The 13,505-nt window shown below is 26.3% G+C and overlaps 4 protein-coding genes across 7 annotated transcripts; 2 read left to right on the top strand and 2 right to left on the bottom strand.

Moving 5' to 3' along the window:
* Positions 1-450: 450 nt before the first annotated feature.
* Positions 451-7,934, bottom strand: LOC122535582. 3 transcript variants are annotated; one of them, XM_043667263.1, is made up of 5 exons: positions 7,800-7,934; positions 1,541-1,658; positions 1,357-1,438; positions 1,074-1,260; positions 451-1,004 (listed from the first exon to the last, which is right to left on the bottom strand). In XM_043667263.1, the coding sequence occupies exons 2-5, from the start codon at positions 1,607-1,609 to the stop codon at positions 791-793; spliced, it is 552 nt and encodes a 183-aa protein (XP_043523198.1). In that variant the 5' UTR covers positions 1,610-1,658; positions 7,800-7,934; the 3' UTR covers positions 451-790. The 3 variants fall into 3 exon arrangements, with proteins under 3 accessions (XP_043523198.1, XP_043523181.1, XP_043523189.1); XM_043667246.1 differs by lacking the exon at positions 7,800-7,934 and adding an exon at positions 1,966-2,065; XM_043667254.1 differs by lacking the exon at positions 7,800-7,934 and adding an exon at positions 1,770-1,812.
* Positions 2,000-5,953, top strand: LOC122535558 (dynein intermediate chain 2, ciliary). Of its 2 annotated transcripts, XM_043667210.1 has the most exons (15): positions 2,000-2,021; positions 2,766-2,863; positions 2,936-3,043; positions 3,138-3,339; positions 3,425-3,517; positions 3,585-3,736; positions 3,804-3,887; positions 3,955-4,141; positions 4,215-4,376; positions 4,436-4,579; positions 4,652-4,758; positions 4,851-5,028; positions 5,089-5,320; positions 5,390-5,623; positions 5,706-5,953. In XM_043667210.1, the coding sequence occupies exons 2-15, from the start codon at positions 2,798-2,800 to the stop codon at positions 5,881-5,883; spliced, it is 2,127 nt and encodes a 708-aa protein (XP_043523145.1). In that variant the 5' UTR covers positions 2,000-2,021; positions 2,766-2,797; the 3' UTR covers positions 5,884-5,953. The 2 variants fall into 2 exon arrangements, with proteins under 2 accessions (XP_043523145.1, XP_043523153.1); XM_043667218.1 differs by lacking the exon at positions 2,000-2,021 and having other exon boundaries at positions 2,649-2,863; positions 5,143-5,320.
* On the bottom strand, positions 6,796-9,564 carry LOC122535567 (fukutin-related protein). Its single transcript, XM_043667229.1, has 3 exons — positions 8,905-9,564; positions 8,537-8,794; positions 6,796-8,330 (listed from the first exon to the last, which is right to left on the bottom strand). The coding sequence occupies exons 1-3, from the start codon at positions 9,367-9,369 to the stop codon at positions 7,524-7,526; spliced, it is 1,530 nt and encodes a 509-aa protein (XP_043523164.1). The 5' UTR covers positions 9,370-9,564; the 3' UTR covers positions 6,796-7,523.
* Positions 9,565-9,726: 162 nt separating this feature from the next.
* LOC122535573 (N(G),N(G)-dimethylarginine dimethylaminohydrolase 1) lies at positions 9,727-13,345 on the top strand. The gene is made up of 5 exons (XM_043667240.1): positions 9,727-10,148; positions 10,462-10,564; positions 10,645-10,742; positions 12,485-12,580; positions 12,657-13,345. Exons 1-5 carry the CDS (start codon positions 9,891-9,893, stop codon positions 12,909-12,911), a joined length of 810 nt encoding a protein of 269 aa, XP_043523175.1. The 5' UTR covers positions 9,727-9,890; the 3' UTR covers positions 12,912-13,345.
* The last annotated feature ends 160 nt before the right edge of the window (positions 13,346-13,505 follow it).

Raw genomic sequence — 13,505 nt, 5'->3', positions numbered from 1 at the left:
AAAAAGTATTAAATAAAAGTATGGAGGTAGTTTATTGTTAATATAAACAAAAGGAAGATTGATTATAAACAATAGAAGATAATACAAAAATGCAAAAAAATAAAATATTTGATAAAATATTTCAAAACCGAAGTAGTTTATATTTACATAATACGTACACTATGGACGTTAATTGTATTACCGGCAAAATTTTATTTATAAATAAAAAAATTCTGACACAATAAACTATCATCATTTTACACACAGCACCATTAACAATGTCTTAAGTAATATCCTGAAGTGACAGCAACGGATATTGCCTACTGCAACTTTGTACAAAATACAGTTACGAGATCTACCGATGCACAATTGAGAAACACTATTTGAATAATGCCCTTAGCAATAATTACTTTGGTCACGAATAAGACGAGCATTGTCTTGCCATCTCAATGCAATCACTAGAGCAATTAATTTAATTTCTTGAACATCATTTAATCATCAAATATCATTAATTACATACAAAGTATAACTTTCATTACTCTTAATATTTATCATTTTACGGAATATATTGAGAAAATTTTACATAAAATGCATTTTAACAAATTCTCTAATTTTCATAAAAATTAAAATAAATAACAAATTCTAACTTACATGCTGTAAATATCTGATATATTTAATTTCCATAATTTAATATATATAAAATTTTTCATTACATAATTACATAAAACTTTGAAAGACTAAAGTAATATTTAATAATGCATAAAAATAATTAATCTGTAAAATATTCAAGGCATATGTACATCACAATGAATTACAATATGTGGCACAGACAACGAAAGCAATCACCAGTACATCTATAAGATTTAATAAATTTGAGCTCTGAAGACGGTTGTGCAGGTTCTAAATTCAAAGAATCCTCGCTTTCTTCACTCATTTCTTCAATACTAAATGTATCAGTTAGATCTTGTTTATGCTTTGAGGAATCTTTTGATTTAGTTGTTGGAAAAAGAGTCATTTCTCCATCACTAAAAGTAAATAAATATACATAACGTACTAAGGAACGTTACATATATAATATATGAGTTAACAGTTACCTTTCACTATCACTATGCCAGTATTCAACAAGAGGAAGATGTTCTTTACTTTTGTTTGGTACAGGAAGTCTTTGAATAGAAATTAGACCAGCAGCACTACTACCACTCCCACATCCCTTATCATATTTTGGCAACTTTACATAATCTGTATTACGTTGAATACGTTTAGCTTGTTCAATCCGTGCCTCTATCCAAAATAAATAATATATAAAGAAAATTGTTAACATTATTATGTTTATATTATAAATTAATTATTATAAAATAATAATTAACAATATAATACCAAGCTTTCTTTGCAATTGTTTAGTAGTAGAATTATGTTGAGATGTTTGTGTTTGATTGCTGCTGCAACTGCTATCACTTCCCTAAAATAAAAAAAACACAAACCAATATATCTTTCTTATTATTATCTCTATTTACCTAACTGTGATCTATAAAACGCATAATATCAAGAATCATATATTTACCACAAAAAGTCTCTCATCTTCTGTATGACTAATAGTCTTTGGATCACTGTCAATTCCACTATCTTCCATCACAAAATAAAAATATATTGTAAATTAATGATTAGATCTTCCAATTCATCTGAAATAAAAAATACATTTTTAAATAGTACAGAACAATTATACAAAATTTTCATACATATAACCACATATATAAATATAATATTTTTTAAATTAACTAACAAAATAATACCTCTTATCACTTAAATATTTGATAACAATGCACAAATACCACTTTTAATTTACATACTGTTATTTTTTATACACAAATATTTTCAACTAGTACTTAAGAAATAATAATTTATTCTATAATATAATTTACATACAATACATGATTCTATTATGTAAAATCATACTTAATAAAAGACAATCTGGAAACTTCTACTCACAAATATTTGTAAGCTTTTCTGACTTATCTAGTAGGAAGCATGCTTACATTATTATGGTATGTTCCATTATTGATTTTCTTTCTCCTATATAACCACATTTCTCTATATAACCAAATATTGCCAAGATACTCTTATATGATTAAATAAATACTCTATCTCTAAATAATGTAACAAACTAAGATTTACAATTAAATATATTATACAATATATTATATTCCTTTATCTATGCATGTATTCAACACTAGAATATAGTTTTAAATTTATAATATATAAATCAACAAATTTGAATTTAAAAAATTTTAAAAGTTTATACAATCTTGTACTATAATTTACATAAGTTATCATATGCTATGACAGAATTATTTGCTTAAAACAGATAAATAATGTCATAGCATAACAAGTTTCCTAGGAAACCAGAACTCCTTTCTCTGTATTTATTGAAAAGAATAAAAGATATAAAAAACTTCAGTTTAGTTTTTATTTAGTTTTCTGATATATGTTTACTGTGTAGTAAAACAGTTTTCTATTCATTTAATATAAAGGCGAATTAATTAATATACGACATATAAACGAAATTCTATATTTTTTCATAGATTCAAAAATTTCAATATTATTTTAATTGTAAGAATTTAAATAAATAATCATTTTATACATTAAATATCAAAATCACATCATTATTAGAAAGAAAACTAAAGATCTAAAAAGTGGAAATAAAGATATCTACATACCTAAGAAAATAGTGATTACTTTAACAATAAACATAATATACTAATATTAATTTATAATATTTTTATATGTAGTTGGATATTAAATCATTTTTAATCCAACAATCATGCGTCCATCAGTAACGAAGAGAACTCCTTCTAAAGTGACAGAGCTTTCAAAAGAATTGCCAAGAGTTAGTATTTTATGCATTTAACTTTTAATAATGTAATTTTTAATACATTTAATAACTAATACTAATAATTAGCATATAAGCTTCGTAAAAAGCCGGGTGGATGTGGGTGGTGGTGATATGGATTGGTTAAGAGGAAAGGTTTTCTTAAAACCAGAAGATCAATTACAGTTATCAGAAGCAGTAAGTGCACTTTTTCATTATTAAAACATTTATATATTTCAGCTATCAGATTTTTAAAAAGTTTGTAATTCTCTAATGAAAATAAAATTTTTAGGAATTACAAGAAGAAATTGCAAGAGTTCTGACTATACATAACACAAGAGTTCCAGATTCTTTAGTGGAGTGGTCATGGAAATTAAAAAATTTCATACTACTACCTCCTCCGCCACATTTAGTGACTGTTTTAAATGTACCTGGATCATTATTACACAAAGATTCTGAAGAAGCTAAAATACAATTAACAGGAGGACTTGTTGGTAAAATGCTATAAATAAAAATGATTTACAAAATTTACAACTAATTTAACAGTTTATTAAGTGTGATTTAAATATATCATTGCAGTGGATACTCCTTTTGAAGAAGCCATAGTACATGATGATGAAGAAGAAAGAGGAGAAGAAGAGGAAGAAGAAGCAGACATTGAAGAGCCAGAAGGTAAAATGAAAAAAAATTACATCTTTTCAAATATTCAAATGAAAATTAATTCAAAATTTTGAAAAAGAAATGGCAGATCATAAAGAACCAGAACCAGAACCAGAACATGAACATGAACATGAAGATGAAGAAGAGATAGAAAAAATAAAACCAAAAAAAATACCAAATCAGTTCAATTTTTGTGAAAGGGCTGCCTTAACATATACTAATCCTATGAGAGTAAGTGTGGAATTGCTTAGATTTTATGAACTGAAATCTATTTAGTTACATCTATATTAATCTATAGGAAATGAGTACCCAAACAATACCACCTCCAACAGGAATATTTAATACCCATGTTTTCCAATGGACAATCTTCGACGAGTATCAGGCACGTATTGAACTAAATCATTTTTAAAATTACATGAACTACATGTCTGAATGAATATATATCTTAGGAAGACTTTGCTCAACAACAACGTGAAAAAGAAAAAGAAAGAAGACTTCCAGTCCTACAACTCAAAAAGGAAGATGTAAAGAAAAAAGCTCAAATAGAATCTACAGCATTAACATATAGAATGTTACAGGCTGCAAAGACATTGGAACGAATGATAAACCAAAATATTTTTGATGAAATAGCTCAAGGTTAATATTTTAATTCAATCATTTTCAAAAATTTATACTTTATTTAGAAAAATATTTATCTAAATATTATTAGACTATAGATATTGGGATGATCCAAGTGATGAATTTAAAGTTGGAGAAGGTTCATTATTACCTTTATGGAAATTTAATTATGAAAAAACCAAAAAACATGATGTTACAAATTTATGTTTCAATAGTAGATATTATGATTTATTTGCAGTTTCATATGGAACAAGTTAGTAAAAAATATAAAAATTTTATTATGTATAAATACTTATATACATAACATTTCAGTGTCATTTAGTAATTTGATAACAAATGGAACAGTATGTTTATTTAGTTTAAAAAATCCATCATATCCAGAATGGATCTGTCCAACAGAGTCTCCAGTAATGTGTTTGGATTTCAATGAACAACATCCTCATCTTTTAGTTATTGGTAATAAAAACAAATATTAATAGATTTTAATTATAATACTAGTATTAATATACAATTTCTTTAATGATGAAGGTACTATGGATGGTGCTGTTGCTGTTTATAATATTATGTTGCCACCAACAGCTCCTCAATATAGAAGCAATGATGTTGTTCAAAAACATGGAGGTATTGTGTGGGAGGTTTGTTTATCACAAATAAAAATATTTAAAGTATTTAATAACACATCTTTGTTTTAACTATTTCAAAATATACCATTAATATAATATTTAAGATACATTGGGCACCAGACACAGAGGAAGGTAATTTAGCATTCTACAGCGTTAGCATTGATGGAAAAATAAATTACTGGATATTAAGTGAAAATGACCTTGCTTTAACAACTGTGATGACCCTTTTTCTGGACAGACCACCAATACCTGGACCAGATGGTACTATGATTACTCTTAAAGGTAAGAATATTTTATATTATTAGTATTTTTTCTAATATTAACAATTTATAATACAATCAGGTTGTGGAACATGTTTAGCATTTCACCCTGCAAATCAAAACATATTTCTGGTAGGAACAGAAGAAGGAACAATCTATAAATGCAATACAGCATACAGTAGTGTTTATATGAGAACTTATAATGAAGCACACAATATGCCAGTCTATCGGATAGTATTTAATAAATTTAATTCTAGCATATTTGCAAGTTGTTCTGGTGATTGGAGAATAAAAATATGGGAAGATGATAGGATGTAAGTTTCAATTAAACATATAAACTTTTTAAATTTTCAAACTTTTTTTTATGTCCACAATTATTTTAGGGAACCCCTATTTATGTTTGATCTTGGTATTCCCATTGGAGATGTTCAATGGGCACCATATAGTTCAACAGTATTAGCTTGTGTTTCAAATGATGGAAAAGTTACAGTGTTTGACTTAAATATAAATAAATACAGACCAATATGCAGCCAACAAATTGTTAGTAGAAAAAAATATAAACTAACTAGACTTGCATTTAACAATAAATTACCATTTATTATAGTAGGTGATGATAAGTAAGTAACTATTTTGTAATTTCATTTAATAATAATGAATAATATAATAATATAGTAATATTTTGATATTTTATGAGAATAGAGGTACAGTAAATACATTAAAGCTGTCACCAAACCTCAGATTAAAAGTAAAGCCAACCAAGAAGCAACTTCATTTGACACATAGAGAATTAGAAATTATGAAATTAGAGAGATTATTAAGTTTTGTACGTGAACCAGCTATTTTACAACCACCAAAGGATACAAGGGTAGAAACCTAATTAAGCCATATTTTTAATTACGGAAATATTTGTATATATATTTTTTTTAATAAAATCTATTTAGATATGAAAATCAATTACAGGTAATAATAATAATCATTATTATTATCTAATATAAAAAATTATAATATTCTTTAATTTTTTGTAAACATCAACACTTTATTAACATTTGCTATAACAGAAAATACATATTAATATCTATGTCTTTATAAACAAATTGGCACTAAATTTAGAATGATTTACAAATTTAAACTTATTATCTATAGTTGCTATAACATGTCTTCTAGACTAGAAGCAATTATTAACGATTATGAAACTACTTTAATACGTTCTTCTGTAAATAGAATTATTAAAGTTTTTGCAATTCCATACATACCACAACAATATCAACAACACCACACAGTTTCATAATAAATCTATTATTAAAGAATAAGTAATTTCAGAAATAGTTTACATTAATCGTATATATATATATATATATGTAACAATACTTATTGTTATTTAAATTTAATATATATTAAAAAAGATAATAATGAAGAGAGTATAAGTATAAATATTGAGTTATTTAATAATAATAAATATTATAAGGAATATATATATACATGGTCCAAGTGAAACTGTAATATTCTTATAAACAAAAATTTGATTAATATTTTTAAAAAGCTTTAATTTAATAATATACATAATTTTCTGGAAACTTAATACAAGATATTATTATTACACAAACCTTATTTTCTGATATAAAATATAGTAAGCACTGGCTATCACAGTGTCTGTTAGATTTCGTTTTTTTTTTTAATATTAAAGAAATATTTATATCATATAAATTATTCTTAAATCAAATAAATTATTAAGAAATATTAAGTTTAAATTACTATTCAGATATATTATTAAACAATCATTTTTTCAAAAAAAAAAATTTATATATGAAAAAAAGTTACAGTGAGCATTAAATTTAAAAATATATAAAATTAAACAAAAATAACTTGAAGAAATTATATTAAATAATGTAGAAAAATATAAAAAATATGTTATCTATAAAAATAAACAACTTCTGCATCTTTGGCACATTAATTTGTTATATAAAACAAAATAAAAATAAAACATTTAATACTATAATTAATACTGAGAATTTAATTAATACTGAGATTTAATACTATGCAAATGATTAAAGTTTTACAAGAAAGATTGTAACTTTCTTAGGAACTTGTGATATCTGACAATTCACTTCAATGAACTAAAACATTTTTTATCAATAAGTAATTATCTAAATACAATTAAAATTTAAGTTGGTATCTATATATTTATTATAAATGTTAGAAAATATATAACATCTACATTTTTAAGAATATTTTATAGAATACTTCCTTCTGTTCTCACACTAAAGTTCTAGCCAAATTAGCAATTCTTAGTTTAGCATATAATTACACAATCTTATAAAATATTGGAAAATAATATTTCTCATTTGGAAATGCTATAATGTATTTCTAATTCAATTCTTTTATGAAGTATACTAATTCAGATGATTAAAATTATGGGAAAAGATTGTAAGCCTTAATATATTTGTAGATAAGATAATTATGAATCGTACAATTTATTATGTATTTTGGAAAAATCACTTTTCTAATTTCATATGTAATTTAATTACTATGGAAGATTAATTTTTCATGAACAAACTCTTGATAAGAAATTTTACCAGGGAGTTCTGGATTTTCTATCACACCCCTAAAATATTTTAATTCTAAAAAATCCCTAATATTGTTTGGGCATGGCACTTGTCTGCCAGCAAACTCAATACTTGACATTGGATGAAGAAATTGCTCTGGAAAATCTTTATTGTTTAAAAACCATGCATCTTTAACCATAGAGCCATTCCTTGCATAAAATGGAAGTATGTTTACAGTTAAATGGTTTACCTTTGAATACTGTACTTTAAAAAATTCTCCTTCTGTTGCCTTTTCCCAGACAAAACCATGATTGTCAGCAATAGGTTTATTCATGGCTTTAATTAACCATGGTGATCTCTCAAGATCATCACGATTTACTCCTATTTGTACTTCATGATCCCATGGTAAGATATCACCATTTCTCATAGCACCAAGTAAAGAGCCACTTTCTAACCAAAATCTGATACCAACTTCTTCTAATTTATCAAAAACATGATGAGCGACTTTTCTCAATCCTGAGAGGCAGCAAGGTGGAGTATATCGATTTTGATAAAGATAAGATGGAATACCATTCACCACTGATCCAAAACACCTATTACTTTCTCTAGAACAGCCATACCACTCTATAGAATTGGAAGCTCTTATAACCTTTTTAATTCCCAATTTTTCAAACATAGACCGTTCGCGACTTTGATATAACTGTTGAACTTTCCATAAGGATTGCTGAGTTTTATATAATGATTTTCCTTCATTGAAACGACAATTCGACAACATATGAATCTGGTAATATGTAATAAATTCTACTAGAATAAATTTTACTTATTATTAACATATGTTTATATATCAAACACTACAAACTGTAGTATTTGAATTATAAACAAGAACAGAAAAGTAACAAGTAAAGCCCTTAAATATGCGAAATTAATAAAATGTTTTTATGGTTAATATAAAATTATTTGAAAAAAATAAATACAAAAGATACAAACCTTTGCACCCAACGCAGTTGTTTGAATGTATAATGCATCCGTAAAAGGTAACAAGAATGGATCGGTTAATTTCTTTAATAATTTTGTCTCAAGCATTGTAGCATGCTTTCCATTTATTCCGTCACATTCATTGCCTGTTGTATATGAAAACTTGAGACTCCATTCTCTTACTTTTACATCTAAATTGACACAATTTAAAGTTACACTTCCTACTGGTACACTTACTACACCTAATTTTGTAGCTTGAGATACAGTTTCCTGAAAAAAATTTCATTTAATGTAGTACTGACTATTGTCCACTTTCAATTAATTAAGACAATTACAAAAGAACAAAGTTACAATAATGTAATAAAGGATAGTAAACTTACTTGCATGATTTGCTTGGTAGAAAGTCTACTACCATCAGGTAAAAATAAAACGTACTTCGTACGTATATAAAATAGTGGATTTCGTTCATCGTAAGATTTATTGAATTCCGGTTGCAAATTTATTAGTTTAACGTTTCGCATGCTCTCGTTTGCAAAGTCCAATTCCAGCGGGGGATATGGTAATTCATTGCTTACTATTAAAATTGGTATAGTAGGGAAAAAAGTTAACACAGACTCTACAGTAGAAGTCACATCATTTTCAAAGGTTTCAAATTGCCGTATAACAACAGTTACTAATCGAGATAATCGCCGATGAAACTTTTGCGATGGATCAGGCGTGACGATACTTGGTGTCAACAACCGCAAAGTGTTTTGAGCCGAGAATAACCTCCATATTCTATGCCATACAATAATATTACCTAGTAGTGCAAGCACTAATAACGTTCTTACAAACTTAAAACGCATAATTATCGCATATTTTGCGAAATCATTGTAGATGAAATCTTCTTTTCTTACATCATTCTCATATCACAACACCTCTAAATTACGTTTAAATGTTTGACAAATCACAATATCTCTGCATATTTCAATTCACTTCCACTCAGCACTACCAATCTATCATTTTCGGGAATTCATTCCTACCATAAGAATGATAATTGAGATGATCTGATTATTATTTAATTGATATTTATTGTATTTTAATAAATTCCTAATACATTCAACTAATCTTTCGCGATAGGAAACGAAGACTTTAATTTGCCCTCGAAAACTATCTGGTGATATTACAAATGTAAACGTTTAGAGTACTGTCTCGCTGTTGTTTTTACATAAACGTCAAAGTCTACGTTCGTAGCATTCGGCGTTTCAATAAAATTAGCAGGAAGACAAGACTCGTTCCTTGATCGTTGTGTTATAATTTTACGTAAACGAGAAGTAGCAAGACAATCGTGGTTCAGATAAACTTTGACAAAAAGAGTCTTTCCACCATGCCTCTTCACCGTTATACTCATGCAGTTCTGTGCAGAATTCCTCTTTCGCTTCGCACAAGAGGCGAGGTCACGTTAGACGAAGCAAGAACACAGCATTTGGCACTTGCTCAACTTCTACGAGAGCTCGACATCGATGTTGTTGAAATGCCACCGGATGAAAATTCACCGCTCTGTGTTTTTGTCGAAGATATTGCAGTTGTGTGTAATGGCATTGCACTCATAGCTCGGCCCAATGAACCGTCGCGCCTAAAGGAGGTACACCTTTTAAATCATACGTTAATTTATAAATTTCTTACGAACTCTCTTGTTGCATTATGATTATATTAGAGAAGTAATAACATTTTAATCTAATCCGTTTTTACATTATTTAAGAGAAAAATCTGAATTAGTAAATATCATTCTAAATATCAATATATATCAGGTATCAAATTTACGAAAACATTGAACAATTATTTTTTTCACATTCGCATAATAAAAATATAGTTTTAATGTATTATTGGATGTATTGACGTTGTTGTGTAATGTTTCCAATGAGTAAGTAACTAAAAAAATGATGATCTAATTCCAGATTGAGACAATTAGAGCTGTTTTAAAGAAGGAGTTAGAAATCCCACTTATAGAGATAGCCGATAAAAATGCTCGTCTGGATGGAGGAGATGTTCTATTTACTGGTAAATTATATTTTCAACATTAAGTTAATACAGACAAAAGTATATTATTAAACAGAAACAACTGATTGTTATTGTTATAGGTCGTGAATTTTTTGTTGGATTGTCTCATTATACAAATGAAGCAGGTGCAAGAGCAGTCGCAGCAGCTTTCCCAGAATATCCGTGTGTACCTATTAAGGTTAGTCAATTATTAAAAGTTAGATTCAGTATTTGTTATAATTTATATAGTTCTATGCTTTTTAATATGTATTATATTAATCTTTCAGTTTTCTATTTTACATAAATCTATTTCTATCTATGTTTATTCTAAGAATATATAATACTGCATGAATTATTTTTGTCAAATATCTCGAAATAAGAAGAAATCAATGTTGTTTGCATATTGGAACTTTATTTAATATTTCTCAACATTTTTTCTATAACATAATATGTGTTGTTAATGAGTATTATGTATTATTAAAAAAATTAAAACATGTGTATTGTAATCATAATAGAACTTTTTTTGTTTTTAGTATTTACATAATATTATTTTTATTATATGTTAAAAATTAGTTTAATGAAATCATGTGTTAATATATGGGTAATTGCATCTTAGATAATTTAATAATTTATAGTCTATGTTACTAGTTGGTTATGAATCATACGTTTTTAATTAAAATTACAAATGTTACCATTTATATTTAAATCATGTTATTATATAAGTCTATACTCACATACGTATAGGTTATACAATATGATTGATCAAAATGAAGATTTAGATCAAACAACTTACTTTTCTGGTATTCATTTAAGGTGGGTGATGGTGGTGAAGAGATGATAGTGGAGAGTCTTACCTCAGCCCCAATTCAGGTTTGGGTGTATTAGACTGACTCTCTTTTGCATATTATATTGAAAAAAAATCTCACAATTTAGAAACACAATTTTGCACGATTTCAACAAATTATATTTTTTACAATTATTCATTACAGATTTTTTAACAGAATGCTTTCAGATGGAGTTTTATATAGAATGTGAGTTATGGCTTGGTGCAATTTTGCACATGAGACTCATATACACTGATACACGAGATCATTTCACTCTCGCACGTGATTCATATTTCTTTGCATAAATTTGTCATATTGCAGATTTTATACAGTGCAACTTCAATCAAATATATATATATAAAGAAATACATATAAAGAAATATCTACAATTATGAAAATTTCATAATTGATTGAAGTTACATTATTTATTACTCTTATAATGCACATTGAATTCATAAATCAAAATTAGTAATTTTGTTAATTTTACTTGATTATTTTTCTTATGCAATGCTACAGAGAAATTACATATAAGATATCCCATCTAATTTGATTATATTAAATATCTTGCTAATTTTTTATATCAAACATTAGATCTTTAATGTCAAGCATTAGATCAACAATTTATGTTAGATCAGATATGAATCAAATATTTGATGACCTGCATGTTAATCAGATCTTATACTTCTAAATTTTTTTCTCTGGGGCATTGAATTCATCTTAATCATACTATGACACAATATAAGGAAAACATACAATCCAATTTAAAAAATTTTGATGGCCTTTTTTCCTATTATAAAAAATAAATGAGATATTTAAGATGCTCAAATTAGCAATGGCAGTCCCTATATATATATATCAGTATTTTTTACTTCTTAGTTCATGTATTGTGTTTATTACAAAAGCTAGCTAACGGAAATGATGCTTAAATCATCAAAATATCTATTTTGTTGTAATGAAAGTATAATTCTTTGATCATTTATATATGAAATAATATGAATATTAGGTATATATAAAGAAAATTATATTAATAATTTGTATATTGTTGCATTTATGATTACAATTCATATATTTTTTGATATTGAAAATATTTGTATTTTTATTTAATTGTTGTTTATAGGTTGCTGAATCCAAACGTCTCAAAGGTTTAGTTACAATGGCTGGTCCAGATATTATTTGTGTAGGTGCTGGCAAAGAATCTCAAGAAGTTTTAAAGGTATTTACTTGTAATTTAAATATCATTATTTTTTACATTTATATATATATATACATACACATTGTTTATAATGCAGAGAATTGAGAGAGAAGCAACTTATAGTTACCAGACATTAACTGTGCCTGAAGATGCTGCAGCCAATGTACTTTATGTGAATGGAACTTTAATTCATCGATCAGAAGATGAAATTCCACAATCAAGTAAAGTTTTTGCAGAAAAAATTGAATTTCCAACCAGATCTTTACGCATGTCTGAATTAGCAAAGGTCAGTTCTGGTTTAACTTCTTGTTGTTTATTGGTGCGTAGACCGAGACATATTCGCAGTATTTAAACTAAGAAATGGAAACCAGAAATCGATGATAACCTAGCAAACGTGTTAAATTGCTAGGATCATATATTGATGTGAATCATAAAATCAAGAATTTAAATATTTCTGATAAGAAATATTACCAAAATGCTGTGCAAAAAACTATAATATTGACGTAGCACGTACGTCGTTTCAAAACTTTAATAACTACTTTAATGAACAGAAAAGATTATTTTATAATTACTTTATAAAAAAAAAGATTATCTTAATATAAAAGAGATTTTATAATTAAGCAAATTAATATATTTGATTTTAACGTATTTACATTAGAGATAATATATTGAGATTTTATTTACCTAATTTGTAGACTTATAGCATATTTTTATCTTGCCATTTATATAATGTTTATCTTTCCGTTTTTAGCTTTATTATGGCAGCATTTATAAATATATATATTTTATATTTTTATGATTTCAAGCATATTCTATGATTGTTTCCTAATTATTATTTTATATTTTAATAATATACAATGAACTCCTACAACAAATTCAATATCAAAATATAGTAATTTATATTGCACAAAATTTCTTTTCTACAAAGACTAAAAATATTTAAAAA

The sequence above is a fragment of the Frieseomelitta varia genome, unplaced genomic scaffold (assembly GCF_011392965.1).
Source record: "Frieseomelitta varia isolate USP_RPSP 00005682 unplaced genomic scaffold, Fvar_1.2 scaffold_152, whole genome shotgun sequence".
Taxonomy (NCBI): Eukaryota; Metazoa; Arthropoda; class Insecta; order Hymenoptera; family Apidae; genus Frieseomelitta; species Frieseomelitta varia.
Note: the sequence above shows the minus strand (reverse complement) of the source record. Positions and strands in the feature narration are given on the sequence as shown.

Excerpts from the sequence above, each read along its gene's own strand:
- LOC122535573 (XM_043667240.1), top strand. The coding sequence starts at position 9,891 with ATGCCTCTTCACCGTTATACTCATGCAGTTCTGTGCAGAATTCCTCTT. Across the intron at positions 10,565-10,644 it reads AGGAGATGTTCTATTTACTG|GTCGTGAATTTTTTGTTGGA; the intron begins GTAAATTATATT and ends TTATTGTTATAG. Across the intron at positions 10,743-12,484 it reads ATCCGTGTGTACCTATTAAG|GTTGCTGAATCCAAACGTCT; the intron begins GTTAGTCAATTA and ends TGTTGTTTATAG.
- LOC122535558 (XM_043667210.1), top strand. The coding sequence starts at position 2,798 with ATGCGTCCATCAGTAACGAAGAGAACTCCTTCTAAAGTGACAGAGCTT. Across the intron at positions 3,737-3,803 it reads CATATACTAATCCTATGAGA|GAAATGAGTACCCAAACAAT; the intron begins GTAAGTGTGGAA and ends ATTAATCTATAG. Across the intron at positions 4,580-4,651 it reads TCCTCATCTTTTAGTTATTG|GTACTATGGATGGTGCTGTT; the intron begins GTAATAAAAACA and ends TTAATGATGAAG.
- LOC122535582 (XM_043667263.1), bottom strand. The coding sequence starts at position 1,609 with ATGGAAGATAGTGGAATTGACAGTGATCCAAAGACTATTAGTCATACA. Across the intron at positions 1,439-1,540 it reads AAGATGAGAGACTTTTTGTG|GGAAGTGATAGCAGTTGCAG; the intron begins GTAAATATATGA and ends TTTTTATTTTAG. Across the intron at positions 1,005-1,073 it reads TGGCATAGTGATAGTGAAAG|TGATGGAGAAATGACTCTTT; the intron begins GTAACTGTTAAC and ends ATTTACTTTTAG.
- LOC122535567 (XM_043667229.1), bottom strand. The coding sequence starts at position 9,369 with ATGCGTTTTAAGTTTGTAAGAACGTTATTAGTGCTTGCACTACTAGGT. Across the intron at positions 8,795-8,904 it reads CTACCAAGCAAATCATGCAA|GAAACTGTATCTCAAGCTAC; the intron begins GTAAGTTTACTA and ends AATTTTTTTCAG. Across the intron at positions 8,331-8,536 it reads CAACTGCGTTGGGTGCAAAG|ATTCATATGTTGTCGAATTG; the intron begins GTTTGTATCTTT and ends ACATATTACCAG.